The sequence below is a fragment of the Topomyia yanbarensis genome, chromosome 2, assembly GCF_030247195.1.
Source record: "Topomyia yanbarensis strain Yona2022 chromosome 2, ASM3024719v1, whole genome shotgun sequence".
NCBI classification, from domain to species: Eukaryota; Metazoa; Arthropoda; class Insecta; order Diptera; family Culicidae; genus Topomyia; species Topomyia yanbarensis.
The window spans coordinates 427,907,668-427,926,873 of NC_080671.1; the positions used below are offsets into that span (position 1 = coordinate 427,907,668).

Here is a 19,206-nt window from a genome sequence, read left to right on the forward strand (position 1 = left end):
CTACATCCGGCATCTCAATAGGAAGCCATATCGGTCCAGTAATATTCTTTCTTTTCTTCAACGACGTCAATATCAAAATACGCCTTTATGTCGCCCATGACATGAAATTTTTTCGACAAATATGGGATAAAACCGATGCCGAATTGGAGAGCTTTAGCACGTGGTGTGATCTAAACAGAAAGGTTTTACATCCGAGTAAATGCTCAATCGTTACGCTTACGCGGAAACGCTATCCGATTCAGTTTAACTACCATTTATTCGACTCGAGCATTCCAAGACACTTTCACGTCAAGGGTGGTGGAGTCATCATGGATTCAGCACCACACACTTCATACTTCGTGACATTAAGACAGCTTGGGCTCATTATCGAAAAACTTTAGGGACGTATACTGTTTAAAATCACTCTATTGCACGCTGGTTCGCTCGTCACTAGAGTAATGTTCTGCTGTTTGGAATTCGTACTACCAGAATGGCGTTGACAGAATCGAGCCCATATAACGCAGGTTCATGCGCTTTTCACTCCATTGATTATCGATTTCCGATGTCTACTGACCACTCCCTTTCAGATGACACCCATATTGATGGTGGTTCTCACTATTTTGTGGTAATTGAAAGTCGCCATCTTGGATTTCGAATTGGTGGTAATCGTAAATTTTCGGTGCCTGTTGACCAATACGGATCCTATATTACACGATTTCTAAGGCATTGAAAAATTTACTAAAATTTTATTACACACAAGTCCGAATAAGAAATATCTGATTCTTTGCTTAGCGCAAAAAATGGGTTAATATTCTATACCAGTCTTGCCCTGAACCACTTTTGCGCGAAATAATAGGTGATATGAATAAACCGAGAAAATGCTCATGCTATTTCTTGTTTGAGCAAAGTAAACTTGTTGAGAATTTGTTCAAATCGGTACGCTAAATCGTTTACTTTGATCAAAGTAGGTTCGAATTTCGAACATAGCATTTGCTCGATCATATTTCTGTCAAACAAGTTGCTGCTCAACAAGCACGTTACTAACCATGTATTTTGTTTACGTTGAAGTCAACTTTGATCATGCATACGAGCTTAGCTTTCGTGAAAGACGAGCCGTTAACCGTTGTGTCCAACAAAAAAAAACACCTCTAACCTTTGCGCCCTCGTGATACTTTTCAGTCATCAATTTAAGTGCTTAATTCGCTCTAGTTTTAACAATTGTCAACGGATTTTAACCAAACTTGCAAACAATCGGGAATTCATTCAAGTTTCTTAGGCTGTATATGTTGGTCAGGTCAGATAACCGGTTCCGGATTTATATGAAAATTCCGTTGGGTTTGTCCGAGGGTCATTTATGCTATTATCATTAATTTTTCAACGTCTAGCTTTAAGTCTGCTATTAGGTGATATGAATAAAAATCAAACTCGAGCTTACTTTGCTAAAACTAACATGTTGACGTTGTTTTTTGAGCTTTTACTTAAATTGGTATGATAAAAAATCTCACGAGTAAAAACTTTTCGAACATCAAACATCTATCAAATTGGTATGAATAAAAGTTCAAAATTTGAGCATATGCTCAAAACATGTTGAGCACGGCATTCAGCGTGCTCAGGTAGCATTTACTTTTTAAATGTGAATTGTGACTGTAATCAAAATGTATTCGTTAAATTTTCTGCCACTTCCACTTCCATTAATTGCTGGAATAAACAATTGGGAATGTGATCCCATCCGTGCTGTGAAAATTTACACATCTCGACGTTTCGGGGATGACAGAAATTTTAAAGATTTGTATAGATTTTCTCGTCAAAACGTGGACCGTTTGGTAGAACTTTTTTTGGCCGATTATGATGAAACGCGAGGAGGTGCTTTAAGCAATACACACAAAATGAAGTGTTTTTTGAGATACGTTGGTGACCCAGGTTTTCAGGGAAGTAGAAATATTAAATAAATAGCGCATATTTTATTAAATATTGCAACAACAAAATTAACTTTTTGACAGATTAACTAGTGATATTCACCTGATGATTCGATTTGTGATAATTCTCTATAAAACGATTGCATGTTACATGTAACCCAATTGATTGTTTAATCGACAGATTTGATGTTTTTAGCATCACACTTCAAAATGGTGTTTGAGATTAGCTTGCTTCCAAATTTCAGGTTGGAGTTGACGAGGACCTCGGTGTTCACCAAACAACAGTTTCTAGAACAGATGTTGGGTCGTTTCTTGTTTTCCCGATTGACAAGCCATCTTAAATAATTGGGCAACATGTTATTACATTGGAAACGTATCGATTATACTAAACCTACAATTCCGTGCTGTTACACTCGGATTGTCGACGCCCCCTAAAAGCTCGAACAACTTTTTCTCAGCAGCATTCAATACCATATTCCAGTTACCTGTTTGTTTTAAATCAGTTTTGCTTTTCAATCTGGCTTTCATGTTGTGTATCTTTTTAATCAGTTGGTCTTTAGTCATCGAAATTCCGTATCTGATCATCATTTCGTTGCACATATTTTGCGCTGCTGTGGCTTTTTGGCTCTTTACTACAGGCGACTGAGATTTCTCCAATAAAATAATACCCATCTGTTCCAGCACTGCAACGAAATGAAAATCATCTTCACATTTATTTCCACGCTTGCGTTTTTTTGATTCAGTGGTGCTGGTATTCGGTACAACGTTTTCATCGTAATCTGCTAAAAATACACAAATACCGTACATTTTTTGCAGATAAATCAAGAAAAAAATGGTACTTACCATCAGCACCGCTGTTCAAAAATTCCTCCTCGTATAACATTACTGGAATCGGATAAGCAAAAAATTCGCAATGCGGGAAAATCTAAAAAAAATTGTAAACAAGTTACACGACCAACCGGTGGCATATGTTTGTTTGACAGAGCAAATGCTTTGTTCGAAATTCGAGCCTACTTTGATCAAAGTAAATGCTTCATCATACCGATTTGAGCAAATGCTTAATAAGTTTACTTTGCAAAAACAAGAATTAGCATAAGCGTTTTCTCGTTTTATTCATATCATTCATAGCCCGTACATGATTAAAACTTATATGCAGCCCCTTCGAAGTCATTCAAGGATCGTAATGGCCATATCCGGGTATCCTGGCACCGGTTCTGGAGGACCTAGTAAATCCAAAATGCACCATCTATACCAAAAGGCATACCAAACATTACGTTTTTTTTGAAAAATGTGCAATGCAAATTGAATACTCATGAACTATTTCTGGACCTTTTCGGAGTATCCGGGACATCCAGGAACAAATTCCTAGAGACTTCCAGGAACCGATTCCCAGAAACAGCAAGCCTTATCTGTGGAATATTTAAACCAGCATATACATATCTCACAGCACATCAAATTACATCTGCTTGATGATCTATGAACAATTCAATCACCTTTTGAGTCATTTGGGCATACGGGGCCACTTTACGACCGGTTCCGGATATTCCGGAATCCGGTTCTTCGGACTAAACATTTTTAGTGATTGTACCTGTCATGTGACACATCAAATTATATCAGTTCGATGATCTATGAATATTGCGGTCTCGTTTGAAGTCATCTGGACACATGGAGACAATTTACGACCGATTCATTATTGGCGGGTATCCGGGTACCCTTGTCGGCCTGTTACGTAGTAAAAAAAAATCCAGAAGCCCTTCCTCAGGTCCCCGTTTCTGCCTCACCAGAAACTATGCTTGGTGATGTTCTAAGATGTCACTAAATACCAATTTCCTGCTTGACGAAGGACACTGAAATATCCTGGATTGAAATCTGAAAAGGTATCTGGCTACCAATATAGCAATATTCGAAGCGAATTTATCTATTCGTGAGTCTTGATTATGACTGCTTGATACACGTTCCATATATTTTAACAAACTGTTGTTTAGTGAATACTACGTTTTGTATGATGCAAAAAATAGCATATCTGAATAGGATCCGTCGGAATGGATTAGGGAGTAACTAAACAACCATTTTTCATCGAGATTTAACCTATACTATTTATCTGGAATCACAAGATTAGGGAACTATCATTAGTTATAAAATGTTTTTGTTGTAGTGATTTTTATGAAAATGATCGCAAATTACTTTACACTTAATTTTTTTTAAAATCAGGGCCACCGTCGTATAAAAACGGCAAGTAATCGAAGAGGAACTGGTAGAAAATTAAACGAATGCGGTTTCATTACAGGAATCAGGTCACACTTAAAAAGTAGATGCTATCTGAGCATGCTCAACATTTTTTAAGCATATGCTCCAATTGTTAATTTTTATTCATACTAATTTGATAGATGTTTGATGTTCGAAAAGTATTAGCTCATCTTATTTTTTTATCATATCGATCTGAGTAAATGCTCGGCAAACAGCATCATCGTGTCAATTTTAGCAAAGTAAGTTGGATTCTTGTTTTTATTCATATCACCTAATATTTGACCCACTTTTGCCTGAGGTTGTGATGAATATACCATTTCTCTCCTAACAGAATATTTTAACCCACTTTTGCTCTGAGAAAAATTTTAACCTACTCTTGCTCTCAGCCTCTCATTTATAGTTAAAAAGAATTATCTCTTATTTGCCCCAAATGATTGATATTGTTATTCCAAACAACCCCATTTTTGGCGAAAAAGTGCTCATAACTAGATATATGGAAATAGCTAGATATATGGTGCCATGAAATAAATTATTCGTCTTGAAACAATCTTAAAGTTGTCTGAAGACTACTTCAGTTTTAAATGAATACAGCAAAAGTTATTTGAAAAAAAATTGTAACTGTAAGAAACACTCTAAGCTCCGACTTTAAATTTGTTGTATAATAAAATGTATGACAGATAGAGCTTACATGTCTTCAGCAAACTTTTCCAAAATTTGTCATTCTACAACTTCGCTGAAGGTCGTTTGACTCTGGCTAGAATGATTAAAAAGTTAATTTTTTGATCTTGGTAAAATTAGAACAACCCTGACTGTTGTTTTAACAAAAAGAGGGGGCTCCCCAAGCAGCACTTGTAACAAGCAACGACAGCGATTAGTTGCATAAGCAAAGGCTTTTACACGTGCGCTTTTTGGGTCGCTAAACCAGCGCAATAATGGTTGCCATATACCTTTATGTAACGAATTATGTTGCTGAAACTGCTAGTCAACAACTGGTGTTGCTCGGGTCATAAACTACGAAAACTTCTCCAAAGACTTAATAAGGCTAAGTTGTTTAGTTTAAGTAAATCCTCAAAATTCCTGCCAAATTCAGGAATTTCAGTGCCTTCAAAAACTTTCACTTCTGTGGTCTTACGGCGGATTTACGCTTTTATAGTCGAATTTAACCTAGTGCCATTACTTAATAGATGTTCTGGAATGGTACAAGGCTAAAGAGGTCAACTTTGTGTCAAAGAATCCTCCGTGCACACCGAAATCGAGCCCTGTTGAGAAATACTGGGCCATATTGAAGCAGGCATTCCGTAACCATGCCAAGAAAGTAATGTAGAAAGCCGAAATGAGGAATGAAAGAATTTCCACAGGAATTCAAGTTGGCCCAAACGTTGTATAAGACCACAAGAGCAGTGTTACGAAGCAGTATGGTGCATGGGGTGCATGCAACACCCAACTGCGTTCCATTTGAGACTTGGTTTGAGAAAATCGATTCAGTCATCACCGAAGAATAGATGTGACTCTAGCTGCGGAACATGCCCGGAAACCGGGATTTCTGCAATTGTCGATGGAGGACAATATATTCAAAGAATGTTTGATTGGCAATCAGTGATCTAGACCTGCGATTCGATGTATTTTGGTGACCATTCCAATAGATTTTCAGCCTCTGAGGTATTATGTTTGTAATGGTTCATATGGGAAATTCCATTGTGACCTAACTAACTATACTGTAACTTCCGAACCAAAGGTCAGAACCGAATGAAAATCAATTGCAGTCAATGGGATTATTGTATCTTTTATTTGGAATCAAGTTTGTAAAAATCGTTCAAGAATTCGCTGGGAAATAGGTGTGATATTTGTTTAGAAACTTGACAGTTCCCATGGAGCATCAAGACCCATCATAGTTGGCCAATATGGTCAAAGCTACTTTGATTGGCCAGAAGTGATCTAGACCTACAAATCCAAGTAATGTTGTACCCACACACCTAGAAAAAATCGCGTAAATTTACGTCTCCCGACCCTGACATATACGAGCATCAAAAATGACTTACTTTTAAGTTTGATTTTAATTTTACATGACGTTGAATTTCGTAAATCACGTAATTTTACTCCTCATATAGCGTTTGTTCTGAATGGCAGTAAGTGTAATTTTATGTCATTGCGCATGTAATATATATCTTTCATGTAAAACTACACGGAGCATGGTTATATTTCGTCATTTCGTGAATTACGGTTTGTCAAATTCTGTCATGCTTGAAATTACGTCAACGATAAAACTCATATTTTTTGGAGCGCATTTTAATATGTATTACATCATTTAGACATCATGGTGTTACCAGTTTATATGGGAATTTGCTGCGTGACCGCGCTCTTCAACCCGTAACTCCGGAACTGGAAGTCGGATCAACTAAAAATTCAATAGCAGCTTATGGGAGCGTGATACCTTTCATTTGAAGTGTGTGAAAATCGGTTTAGCCATCTCTGAGAAAATTGTGTGAGTTTAAATGACACACATACACACAACAGGGCATGTGCAGATGAAGTGACAACGGCATTAGCAATAGCGTGCGATGCAACCATGCCAATAGAAGGTAAACCAAGGTACAGTCACCGCCCAGTCTTCTGGTGGAATTCGGCGATTGCCAACCTACGTGCATGTTACCACCGAGTCCGGAGGAAAATGCAGAAAGCCCACAACATCGCTGAAAGAGATGCTCTAAAACCAGTGTATAGGGCCGGAGGAAGGAAATTAAGCTCAGTATGACAGTATGACTACGAAGAAGAAGCTCGGGTAACCAACAAGGAGCTGATAGTGGTGGCAAAAGCCTTGAGAACCAAGAAGGCCCCGGAACCACACGTTATCCCCAACGTGCCTTTGAAAACAGCAATTATATCGAACATGGATATGTTTAGGACCGCGTTTCAAAAGTGCATCGACGATGGTAACTTCCCCGACATCTGGAAGCGACAAAAGCTGGTAACGAAGCTAGGCAAGCCCCCTGGAGATCCTTCAGCATACAGGCCGATATGCCTTTTGGATACAGTTGGCAAGGTGCTTGAAAGAGCAATCCTTAACAGGTTTACAACATACACGGAGGGAGAGAATGGCATATCCAATATGCAGTTCGGTTTCCGGAAAGGTAGGTCCACTGTGGATGCCATACGAACGGTCGTGGAAACTATGGAGGCTGCGCAGAAGCAAAAGAGAAGAGGAAACCGCTACTGCGGAGTGGTTACACTGGACGTAAAAAACGTCTTCAACAACACTAGTTCGGCCGCAATCGCCGATTCGTTGTACAGACTGAGAGCTCCCGAGTACCTCTGTAGGATTCTGAGGAGCTACTTCTACGAAACTGACGCCAGAAAAAGAGATGTAACAGTAACAGCTGGCGTTCCACAGGTTTCCATACCCGGCCCAACTCTTTGGAATGCTATGTGCGACGGAGTACTGAAGCTGAGGCTCTCCAGGGGCATGAAGATTATTGGTTTTGCGGACGACGTGGTGCTCCTAGTGATCGGCGAATCACTAGAGGAAGTAGAAGTACTCGCAACGGAGGCGATAGATGTTGTGGATGACTGGATGCGCGATAAGAAGCGGACGCTAGCTCACCACAAAACCGATGATTTTGATAAGCAACCGAAAGGCAGTGCAGCAGGCAAGAATTTCGGTCGGAGAGTGTATCATCAACTCAAGGCGGGAAGTTAGACAACTGGGAGTGATGATAGACGACCGGGTAAGCTTCAATAGCCACATCGACCACGCACGCGGGAAGCCGTAAATGTGATCGCTGCACTATCTCGAATCATGCCCAACATTTCGGCGATTAGCAGCAGCAAAAAGCGACTACTGGAGAGTGTCACTACATCGGTGATCCGATACGCACGACCTATTTGGGTGACGGCACTGCAGACGAAGAGGAACACATCTCGGCTGAACAGCACGTTCAGGCTGATGGCCATGCGGGTGTCTAGCGCGTATCGAACTATCTCGTCAGAGGCAGGCTACGTGATAGCTGGAACGATTCCCATAACCCTTATACTCGAAGAAGATAGCGTGTGTTATAGGGATCGAGGCACGAGAGGCGTCCATAAACGAGGCTTAATCTCTTTAATCAAGTGGCACGGGGACTAGACCATGCACTTCGTCGATGGTAGGTCATCAGGGCACCTGAGAACCGGAAGTCATCCTCCTTCCGGAATCGCAGAATTGGCCTCGGTACCTAGTTCGAGTAAATCAGGAAGAAGTACCGGTAAAAGCTCGTCGGGTAGCCGGTGAACTGGAAGTCACCCTCCACCCAGAATCGCAGGACCGACCTCGACATCTGGCCGGGTAGCATTGGTTCCGGAAAATCTTCCACTGCCGGGGAACCCTTCGTCGGAGTAGGAAAGATCCAACGTCGGGGACTATTCCGAGTAGTCCGTAGCGAATCGCCTGCTTGAATCATCGGGGAACCAGTGAGGCGGACGCAATCTTCCACCCGGAATTGCTGGACTGACCTCGGCATTCTGCCGGACTGCATCGAAGAAAGAAACACGCATCCGTCAACGGTTGCGGGAGACATTCTTTCGTCAGGGAACTTTCCGTCGAGGTAGCTTCCGTCGTGGACTAGCGAATTTGGGCTATTCACTGAGTAAGGAAGGATGACACCGAGTTGAAATGGCAAGTGGATTAACAGCACGGCTGCCTCCGTCACCAAGAAAACCCTGGCAGGTCTCCGGCTACGTTAAAAACTCGTCACAATTTAGTTGGTGGTATTATATTCGGTTGGAGCCTCCCCGATATTACGCCGATCCGGCTCTGAACACTACTCCCCATGAAGACTAGTGTCAACCCTAGCATGACCTCCCTGCTGCTAAGATTTTAGTAGCATTGATAATCATGGAATCACAAGAGGCGACGACGTACGACGAGTGGAAATGGCGGCCTGGAGTTGGGACCCAACAAAATGGAGAAAAATGAATCCCACGCATACGGAGCTGGCACGGCGAATCCGTTCACCAGAGGTGGGTTGGTGAGGTCACCACCATCAGCAACAGCTGGACTTATTCAGTAAGAGCATCAGGAGGAGAAGCAGCAGCAACAACAACAACAGCCAGAGCAAGGATTGAGTTACACTCCACAGACGCCAAAAGTAGTGACAGCGAAGCACTTGGTGGAGGAACTCCACAGGTTTGTGGACTTTAAGCAGATGGTCATCAGAATCCGAATGGCGCTATTGTCTGCCGTGAATGAGTATGACACGGCAACGCGGATCTTCCTTCGAAGCAGGGTAAAGAGAAGCAGATTGGAGTGGAGAACACTATAGTTTCCGTGACTACAAAGAGGAAAAGATCCTCGCCAGGAGGCGGAAGACCAGGCGGGCCCAAAAGGCAGATGTTCGAGGATGCGTGAGCACTTTTGGCGTGCCTGGAGCCGAGATTACCTTTACACGCTACAGCATCGGAAAAAGACGGCTATACAAGGAGAACCCCAAGCAAGCCACTATCTGTTTTCAGAAAACACTCAACAGTTGGCAAACTTCCTGGAGCAATGGGAAACTTGGTCGATGGCTACATTCCATTATCCCGAAGGTATCAACGAATCATTGGTGCACGGGGATGGATGTGGGTTGGGATTTCATTCGTGTAATGTCCCGGCTTATGTCTAACCACGAAACGTTTGATGCGCATTTGCGGCGTATTAGGCTGTCCTGCCTTGTAGAGCCGATCAGACCGCGCCATCGCCCTTACCAATACGCCTACGTAGAAGGAAATTGCAGCGAGAGCGATCCGATGGTCTGATGACGCGGGTTCGCAGAATATCATCCTTCAACCCGGTACTCCACGACCTACTAGAGAGAGGCGCTAATTCGTGTAGCTGATCTCCCGTTTACCCGAAATTTACAAGTTTTGCTCTTCTTTCCCTACCATTATATAGGGTGATGCGCCCATTTTCGCCATGTTTCTGTGGTCACCCCACCCATTTGAAGCCGTTGGTTAGAGCAGTGTCTGCCATCTTTGTTCAACGCGTTGAGTCAAATGGTAGCGCAACAATAGGGGTACTCGATTCGAGTTTTTGTTGCGCTCAAATACGAGAATTTCACTGTTTTCAGCGCATTTGTGTTATTGTATTGGTTCTTAACAACAAAGCAAAGCTGTTGATGTCAATTTTTAGGCATTCCTTTGATTGTAGGCCGAGAAATTTTTGAATTAGTGAGGCACCCTGCTTAGTATGGTAAAAATAGGCACTTTACCCTACGCCCTCTCTCCCCTGTCCCTGATAAAACTGCTGCTACACCGATGTTGAAAATAAGCCCCCTTCGCAATATCTTGATCAAGCATATACCTAGGGTGACCATATGAGGCGAGTAAAAAACCAGGACAGACGAAAGACTGCCTCCCCTCGTTACCTATCAATCGACTGTGCCTTCTCCACAGGTTTTCGGCAGTTACAAAGATCTTGGGTCGGGCAGGCAAAACTTCGGCAGTAAAAAAAAGTTCTGTGGGTCTTGGAGGAAGAGCTCTACCAGAAATGTTTTCGTGGGAATTCGATCACCGTATTTTTTAGGATTTACACACACACGCGAAGTTCTCGCTACACCACCACCAGCGAAAGTTTCATGATGTTGTTGGAGAAATCAGAAATCCTGAATTGAGCAACTGAGACGAATTATTATGAGATCGTCTGTGCAAGAACAGGCGAAGAGTTTTCAGCATTACATACACGTCATTGAAGCAAAGCAGAAACATCAACGGTCCCAAGTAGCCATGCCCATTAGGGTGACACGAGGATGTATGAAAAAAATTGAATATCGCAGAACCAAGTTAGAAAAATTCGTAATTCTTCAACGAACTCCTACGCCAAATCTGAATCAAATCTGTTAGAGCATGTTTTAGCACAAATGATTCTAAGTTTGTATGGAGTTTACTATGAGAAAATAATACATTTTCATTAAATTCATAAATATGCCGCCAGGTGCACCTGAAAAATATATTGTATGCTACATTCTATAGATTCAGTCAAGTAGAACAACTTCTTCTAAAGACAGTTCATAGCTATGACAACTGGTTCATAAGTTATTGCAAAATTAAACTTTCGTTGTCCTGAAGGTTATGAAAATTGTACTGTCTATGGCTACCCGGCGATCTGAACCTTCAATCAAGTGAACCTTGACGTATTTGTTGTGATCACCAGTTTTACCGTTGGTGCAAAGCGGAAATATAGTCCAGATGGTATCGTCCGAAACATGTTATCTAAAGGACTTGGGATCGAATTGTGTAATAAGAATTATTTTTATGTATTTTTTTTGTACAATAATATACATTGAGCAAATTAAAATTGAAACGAGCCAGAAGCGGGCAAGATTCCCGTTATTTTGAAGCTCAACCGATGTTCACCACATCCCTGTGGAGCTGCAACTGGAACTGCTATAGAGTGCCCCGTAAACTTAAGGTTAATTGAGTAAGCCGGGCAATATCTGCCACTATAGGGGAGACTGAGGAGACTTGATCCCCGGGGAGACTTGATCCCATCATTGAAACTCAAAGGCGGATCAGAATACATTAATCGAATATACTAGAAAGTTGCGTAGTTTTATCTAAACATAAGTTTCTTTAACACTGAAAAATAAGTTGGACATGTGTTTCCGAATTTTTACCGATTTAAAGAAAAAAATCTCAGAAGAACTGAAGAAGATTTATTTTCCAAATTTTCAAACTTTCATACAATTGATAAAGTCACCCACTGCATACTATAGTTTTGCATACAGAAATACAGGAGAATGTCAATTATATGAATACGCTATGATTGAGCTGATTTTTTTGTTCAACTATATTTGTACTGAAGTTTGCTGAAATAGATGCTATGGGTTCACTTGATCCCTTCAAACTCGTGGAGATTTGATCCCCTTCGCCATGCTTCATACACAGTACTGAAAATAACCAAATTCGAACCAGAACAATTGAAGTCATTGTTGCCATAAAATAACAAAAAAAACCGTCAAAAATGAACGTTTCATCATACAAAAACTTAACTGTAAATGTTCACTACAGCATACATAGCAACCATGCATCCCACATTTGACGTTCCTCAACCATAATAACGACAGCTTTCAAATAATTGCACAGAGATTTGGGGAATTCGTAATAAAAATTAGGTGAGAGATGGGTAATATGTAGTAACAAAAATAGTAATATCTAATCACAACAATTTAATCAATACCACAATACATTTATAACATTGAATGGAGTTAGGTACCTACTTTTGCCCTATTAGGAAGGGTACCACATAATTTCATTATTAATTTTATTATTTCAGCTTCTTTGCTTTGTTATTAGGAGCCATTTTTTATTTCGATTATGGAGGTTTTAGCCTTAAGGTCATTCGCCTCTTATTAAGAGCCAATATAATGACAAAATTGTCTTGAGAATGGTGAAAATCTTCTGTTTGAGCGCAGCAAAAACTCTAATCGAGTACCCCAATTATCGCAACACCATTTGAGCCAATGCGTTGAGCAAAGATGGCAGACGCTGTTCTAACCAAAGGCTTCAGATGGATAGGATGATAATAGAAACAGGGTAAAAATAGGCTTATTACCATACATGCTCTTTTAAACACGTTTTCAAAAAATAATCAAGTCTCCCCAAATTAGGGATCGAGTCTCCACTAATCAAAGAATTTTCCATTTTTTTGTTGTTTTCCAAAAATACTCATATCTAATGTCCAGTATAATATTTCCATGTAATTTTTTTATGATTATCAGTCAACCCTAGAAACAATATAAAACTACAAAAAGTACATAGTTTTTTTTTGTCATTCCACGGAGTAGGATTGAAAAATAAAAAAGGGGATCAAGTCTCCTCAGTCTCCCCTACGCCAGCAAGAGTGTCTCCGGCCATGAAGCACGATTTGAATTCAACCAAAACTTAACGAATCATCCAGGGATTAAGATTGGAGTAGCTTCGTGAATATAACGTTAGAACATAAATTTACTAAAATAAAACAACACTCAGAAATAATGGTTACGATCTCCCTTATTACTTCATTTGAAACTAACAATTCTACATAATAACGTTCCCGCTTTACAGGCAGCAAAAAAAATAAATATTAAAATTAAGAACCGAACTCATGTCCTTCAGACTGTCTATTTATGACGCTCGCATCTGAACTATAAAACCGCCTATGTTGATAGCTGCCTAATTCGGTTTATGACTAGCATATTACGGTTAACTTGATTGAAGTATCAGCCAGAGTATCCAGATAAATTCAATTTTCACCAACGATGTAGACAATTAAGCACAGTATAAAGAATAACTTTTGAACCAGAAGTCACAGCCTATTACTTTCTTCGGGGAAGTTGTACACGGTACTCGTATCTACCGAAATTAGCATAGCATATATTTTTAGAATACATAGAAACGTGTCTACGAAATATTAAATGATGTGGATCGTTTATCAATGTTAAATCACATACAAACTTTAAACCACTTGTGCTAAAATATAGTGCAACATATCAAATCAACATTTTGCACGGTTGAATGAGGTCGTATAGCGAGTAGTTTTAAATAGGTTCTACTGAATTCTAAAATTTGTGCCACCCTAATGCCCATGCGCGAAGCCATGTAAACCACTTAGTCCGCTTTCACTCGGTTTATCGTCCATGCTGTCCTCTTCATGTTGTATGGGTTTTCACGATTACCTGGTTTGAATGGTTTGTGGGACCAACGGGTCCCGATCGTGTATCCGTATTTTTTGTCATTTACTTTATTGTCGGGGGTGCTGGCAGTTGATTGATAAGTAGCATCACAATGATTGGACACGCTGTGTGTAGATTCTGTTGTTCCAGCATTCGTTGGTGGCTGAGTTGCAACTCCGGTTGTTGGTGATTCTGTTAATGTTGTTGGGATTGCTCGCAGTTGATGTTGTTTCATTAGAAGCTTTCGCACATGGCTTGTCACGTAGGGATCTGTCCTTCATATGTGCACAGCGTGATTTGAGATTTTCTTATACCTTCTATTTCGTATTGAATGTTCAGGTATGAAGGAATTGGTAACGTAACTCGCATTTTCACGATATGAACACCGTTGGATATACCTGGAAAAAAGTTTCTCCAGGTTTCAAACTTTCACCGTTACGTACTTCGACATCAATAGTGATTTTTTTTGTTGTACGCGGGGATAGATCGTGCAGACGCACACCAGTCTTATCATCGTCAATCAAAATGGGTATCTTGATTCTAACATTTTCATGTGCAACGACGTGCTGCATGTTGTTTACCATAGCCAAACTTTTCGCCATGGCCAAAGTTTTAAATGCTAGTTTTTATGCTATCGCATTACGAGTATGCGCCTTTATAAGTTGATAGCGGCCAGAGTTTGGTCCACAACTAGAATCGGGTCGATTTGTTCGATTGCCAAATGTTGTTGCAAACAGACTACAGCTCATTCATATGGTACGTACATACGAAAGCCTCTTTCTGTTTTCAATTTACATGTAAAAAAAGTAAGTTGGATAAAGAAATAACGAGAGATAAAAAGGCATCGGATGGTACAATTGAGAGATTCGAGTGTATTAAGTGATGTTTGTCGTACTCTGGAGCAGAGTGAATAAAGCGAAAATTCAATAATTAGAAATATAACGGGTGTTCAATAAAAAATGAGAATGATTTCAATACCTTTCTGTAATTAAAGAAAAGAGTGTAAATTCTTTTCTCTCCAAGAGAATTGCTCTCTGGACTCCCTATAAATGGGAGACATGTTTCTTTTCGCTCGGGTGCTGTCAGTTCAATCGAAGATGGCGTCGAAACAGCAAGTACTGCGAGTGCGTTGTGCGGTTTTACGAAACACTTGGCCATCGTGGAAAAAAGTTTACGGTAGACCACTTTCGAAACGAAAACGTGCCCGTGAGTACAGTTTACCAGATCCTGGCATCCTGAGCGTGGAGCGGAAGGTCGGTAGCGGCCGCCGGCGAAGATAATGACGAAGAAGAAGAAGGTAGCGTTGAAAAAGCTGTTCGACAACAAGGACGAAACGAGTTTGCGTGATGCCGGCGTTGATTCACCGAGCCCTCAGGATGAAGGACATCATCTGTCGGAAGAAGACTCGGTCCCCCGATGACACGGACGAGCAGATAGCGATCGTAAAATCGCAGTGCCGGTGGATGACGAACAACTACCGCGAGACGTCGTTCGTGCTGCTCTCGAACACCCACATTCCAGGAAATGACAGCTACTATTCCAGCGACAAGTGGGCCACACACCCCTTAGTAAAATATAAGTTTAAGCATAAATTTAAAAGTAATGTTATGCTGTACATCGCCATATCGGACAGAGGGATTTCAAAACAGTGGTTCAAGCCGAGCGGTCTGGCCATCAATCAACAAGTGTATCAGGAGGAGTGTCTTGAGAAAATTCTTCGGCCGTTCTTAAAAGAGCATCATACGGTTGGGAAGTACGTCTTCTGGCCGGACAAGACGTCTTCCCATTACGCCAAGAAGACGCTGAGCAGCAAAAGATACCGTACGTGCCGAAAGAAAGAAACCCGACCAACTTGCCCCAGTGCCGTCCCATTGGGGTTTTTTTCGGCTCCCTCAGTGCTTTAATGTATGAAAATAATTCGCGAGTCAAGGATACGAAGCAATTTACCACCAGGATCCGGAAGAAAGACGTCAGTGCCGACCAGTGCTCTTGTGAGAGCATCGCGACTAAGTTGCGTCGTACGGCTGACCAGGGTCCCTTCCCCAATATTCATTGACGTTATTTTGAAGAATAAACTAATTGTTTTTAATGAAAATTCTGAATTCGTTGAAGAATTTTTTTTTGTTTTTCAACTACATGACTGAAAAAACTCATTTATATTGAGCACCTGTTATTAGGCTTACAGGAGAAAAACCAGGACAAATCAAGCTTTTGCCTCGACTTTCCAAGACACCAGGACAGTAAGTGAAAAACTAGGACATGTCCTGGGAAACCAGAACGTATGGTCACCCTAATATCATATACCTCAGATAAAAAATCAAATTTTGTGTTATGTATTCCTGTAATTGTAATTTTAAGATAGCTGTGATATTTCTCATAAAAACTTGTTCCTACTTTTGCATATAAAACTGCATTTTTGGATTTAAGGCAGCTGTAAAATATTTTCTAAAAAAAAAAACTATTGCTCCCCCTCTTGTACATCGAATTATATTTCTAGTCTTAAGATAAATGAAAAATTCTTCCTCTCAATATAAAAAAAATATCTCAACATTGTAACCTCCTTGTTTTAAGTTATTTAACGTGTAAAAACAAAAGAATTTGGCACCGAGAAGCTAACGCATTTGTGCCCATCAAATAAACGAACTGATCAAAAAAATAATACTCATATTGCATGACATCAGCGATAACGTAAACATAGCATTAAGTTAGTCGTTTCAAGCATAATTACAGCAGGGCACACGCGGGAGGAAATCTGATCAGCAACCCAGTCATTATAGCTGCCTGTCACGGATCACAGCAAATCAAGGAAAAAATATTACATATATACAACTTTTCGTTGTGCACCATTTTGTCTCAGTAGTGATGCGTTTTGCATACCTCCTCGTAATGTCCACTAGCTAAATGAATAAATCAATAAGGAACGCAATTGAAGTAATGCAATGCGCTCTTTTATAGTAAATTGATCAAATCAAGGGACTTGTCGATGAACAGATCGTAAACCACCGTATAGTTCCAACTTACCTCCATCAACTTCGCCCCCTCGGCGTAAATATCCTCGCACTGCTGAAGTATTTTGATAGACGCCTCAAGATCAACATTCTTTCGGCACTTCCAACATTTAGCCTCCTTGGTCTTTTTTGGCGGATAATCGATCACATTACTGCAGCCCGGTTGAGGACAGCGAAGTCTCGGTTTATCCGACAGTTTCTCCATCAGGGGCCAATCCTCCGAGCACGCCTTGCAGTCGCACTTGAACCAGTAGCGTGAACGAAGATTCCGCTGCCGCAAAGCCATCGGTTGCCGTAAAAAGTGCATTCCATAGTTTTCCGGAACATCCGACCCCTTGGCAATCGATCGGCTTGTATGCAGTACCATTGTCGTTCCGAGGAATGTTCGTGACACTCCGGGGTAACAGTCATGGTTCAACAAAGCGCCAGTTTTATACAAGGCTACGCCTATGTACTGCACCTTAGCCGTATCGATGCGGTGATCTCCGGCGATCTTTGTTTCGTACACTTCGTGAGCATTGAACTGCAGCGATTGCAGTAGAAACAGCAAGACTCCTCCGACCTGGGCTTCGATTGGCGTTGGCTCGGCTGCTTCCGTTTTGCGACGACCAAAGAATTCGGCCTTCTGAAGACAACGTAGCAAGAAAGCGGCCATTAACGCTCGTTGAAAGTAGTCTTCCTGATCACGAAACTCACAGTGAGCACACAAAGCCTGACGCATTTCCTGTCCGACCTCAATGGCCTTCTCAGGTGTTCCTGCTTGAGCAACGAGACGCAGTGCCATGTGGCATAGGATTGACATTCCGGAACCGATCATCAAATCCAGATATTGGCACTCGAAACGGTGATAACCGGAGCAAGCTCGATCGCGACACTCCGGTGAGCAGAATGCAACTCCGCAGCATTCCGGACAGGCCATCGGTGCGACTAGTCTGAAGGAAATACTTTTTAAGATTTTCGTTAACAAATCAGAGTTGGATTACCTAGCAAAGCACTGATTGCAGTGAGTTCCGAAAAACTTGTGATAAAGACAAGCACCGTACGCCGCCTCGACGAGAATCGTTTCACCAGGCTTAAGATCTTCAGATGCCACGATATATTGACCTTTTCCGGCATTTTCACGGCTCCCACGGAGAGCGATTTTTGCTGAAGCACCGCTCAAAGAGGCGTTTTCACCACCGGCCAGTTCGGGTAGCTTTCCTTCCGTTTCTCGAGATTTTGCGGAAACTTCTTCCGACTTCAGAATTTTCAAATCTTCAATATCCTCTTGAAGTCGTCCCAAAGCGTAATCGTTGAAGCCGGACAGTTGATGAAACAATTTTGCCGATATTTCCGCCCGTTTTAATTCGTTAATCACTGGAAATATTTAATTGGTAGGTATCACATTTTAACCCCAACCATCACATACTTACGAGCATAACATTTTGCCATCCTTCCGTAATACTCCCCATTCTCCTTCACCGGAAAACCAGCCTTGACAGCCATCTGCAGATCCACCAACGCTCGCTTTCCGTCCAACGCTTGAATAAGTACCTCGGCCCTGGTCCACAGCGCACAAGCCAAAGTCATTCCCTGATCGATCTGTTGATCCACACCCTGTGGAGGGGCTTTCATGACAGCTTGACTGGCCATCAGCAAAGCTTGCTGTGTTTTGCCTTCGTTCAGCAGCTTCCGAGCCTGTTCCCGTCGCTGCCAGCTAAACTTTGCATCCTTACCGCGGAATACCGGCTTGACGTGTTCCAACGTTCCGAGAACCTCGAAGCAAACCACCGGATCGTCGAACAGTAGCTGCAACTTTGCACAATCATCACCGGATCGGACCTTACCGAACACGTCCCGCAGCCAGTGTTCGTTTTTGCCGGTGAAATTTTCCGCTACCGTTTGGTAGAAGGTATTGAAGAAGCCTTCCTGCTGGGATTGAAGGGTTTTCGTGCTGCACAGCGATGTGAACAGTGGATCGTTATCGATTGTGGCCATTGTTGTTTTTGTTCTGGATACTGATGGGGTACTGCAAAATAGGATGATCACGGAAACGCGTAACTTCAACCGATCTGGTGCAGGGCTATTATTAGATTAGAACGGTAGTACAGACGGTGTGTTTTCGGTCAGTATCGTGCGTAGCGTAAGTAGTAAGCACGCTGACATTAGTTTTGCTTACTACTGCGTACGAGACACGATACTGTGCCGGGCATGCGCAGTTTTCTGGATTGATACTGATCTGCGCATTTTGTCAGCGCCGACGTTGTTGCATAGTATTGGAAATCATTCAAAATAATATTCATGGCGATTTTTAACTTGATCTTTGAGATTGTTTTTTCCAAAAATGAACAGAAATGTTCATGAATTTCATCAATATATTTTTACATTTCTTATAAAAGAAATGTATAGAATTCG

The 19,206-nt window shown here is 41.4% G+C and overlaps 1 protein-coding gene across 2 annotated transcripts in view; it reads right to left on the bottom strand.

The window, feature by feature from the left end:
• The window catches only part of LOC131685347 (SET and MYND domain-containing protein 4), a 22,965-nt gene extending 3,977 nt beyond the window's left edge, over positions 1-18,988 (bottom strand). For both annotated transcript variants that reach the window (XM_058969009.1, XM_058969008.1), the window contains exons 1-3: positions 18,225-18,988; positions 17,796-18,168; positions 16,826-17,744 (exon numbers count right to left, since the gene is read on the bottom strand). In XM_058969009.1, coding sequence (XP_058824992.1) covers positions 16,826-17,744; positions 17,796-18,168; positions 18,225-18,789 — 1,857 coding nt within the window. In that variant the 5' untranslated portion in view covers positions 18,790-18,988. The remainder of the gene's footprint in view (positions 1-16,825; positions 17,745-17,795; positions 18,169-18,224) is intronic.
• Positions 18,989-19,206: the final 218 nt, after the last annotated feature.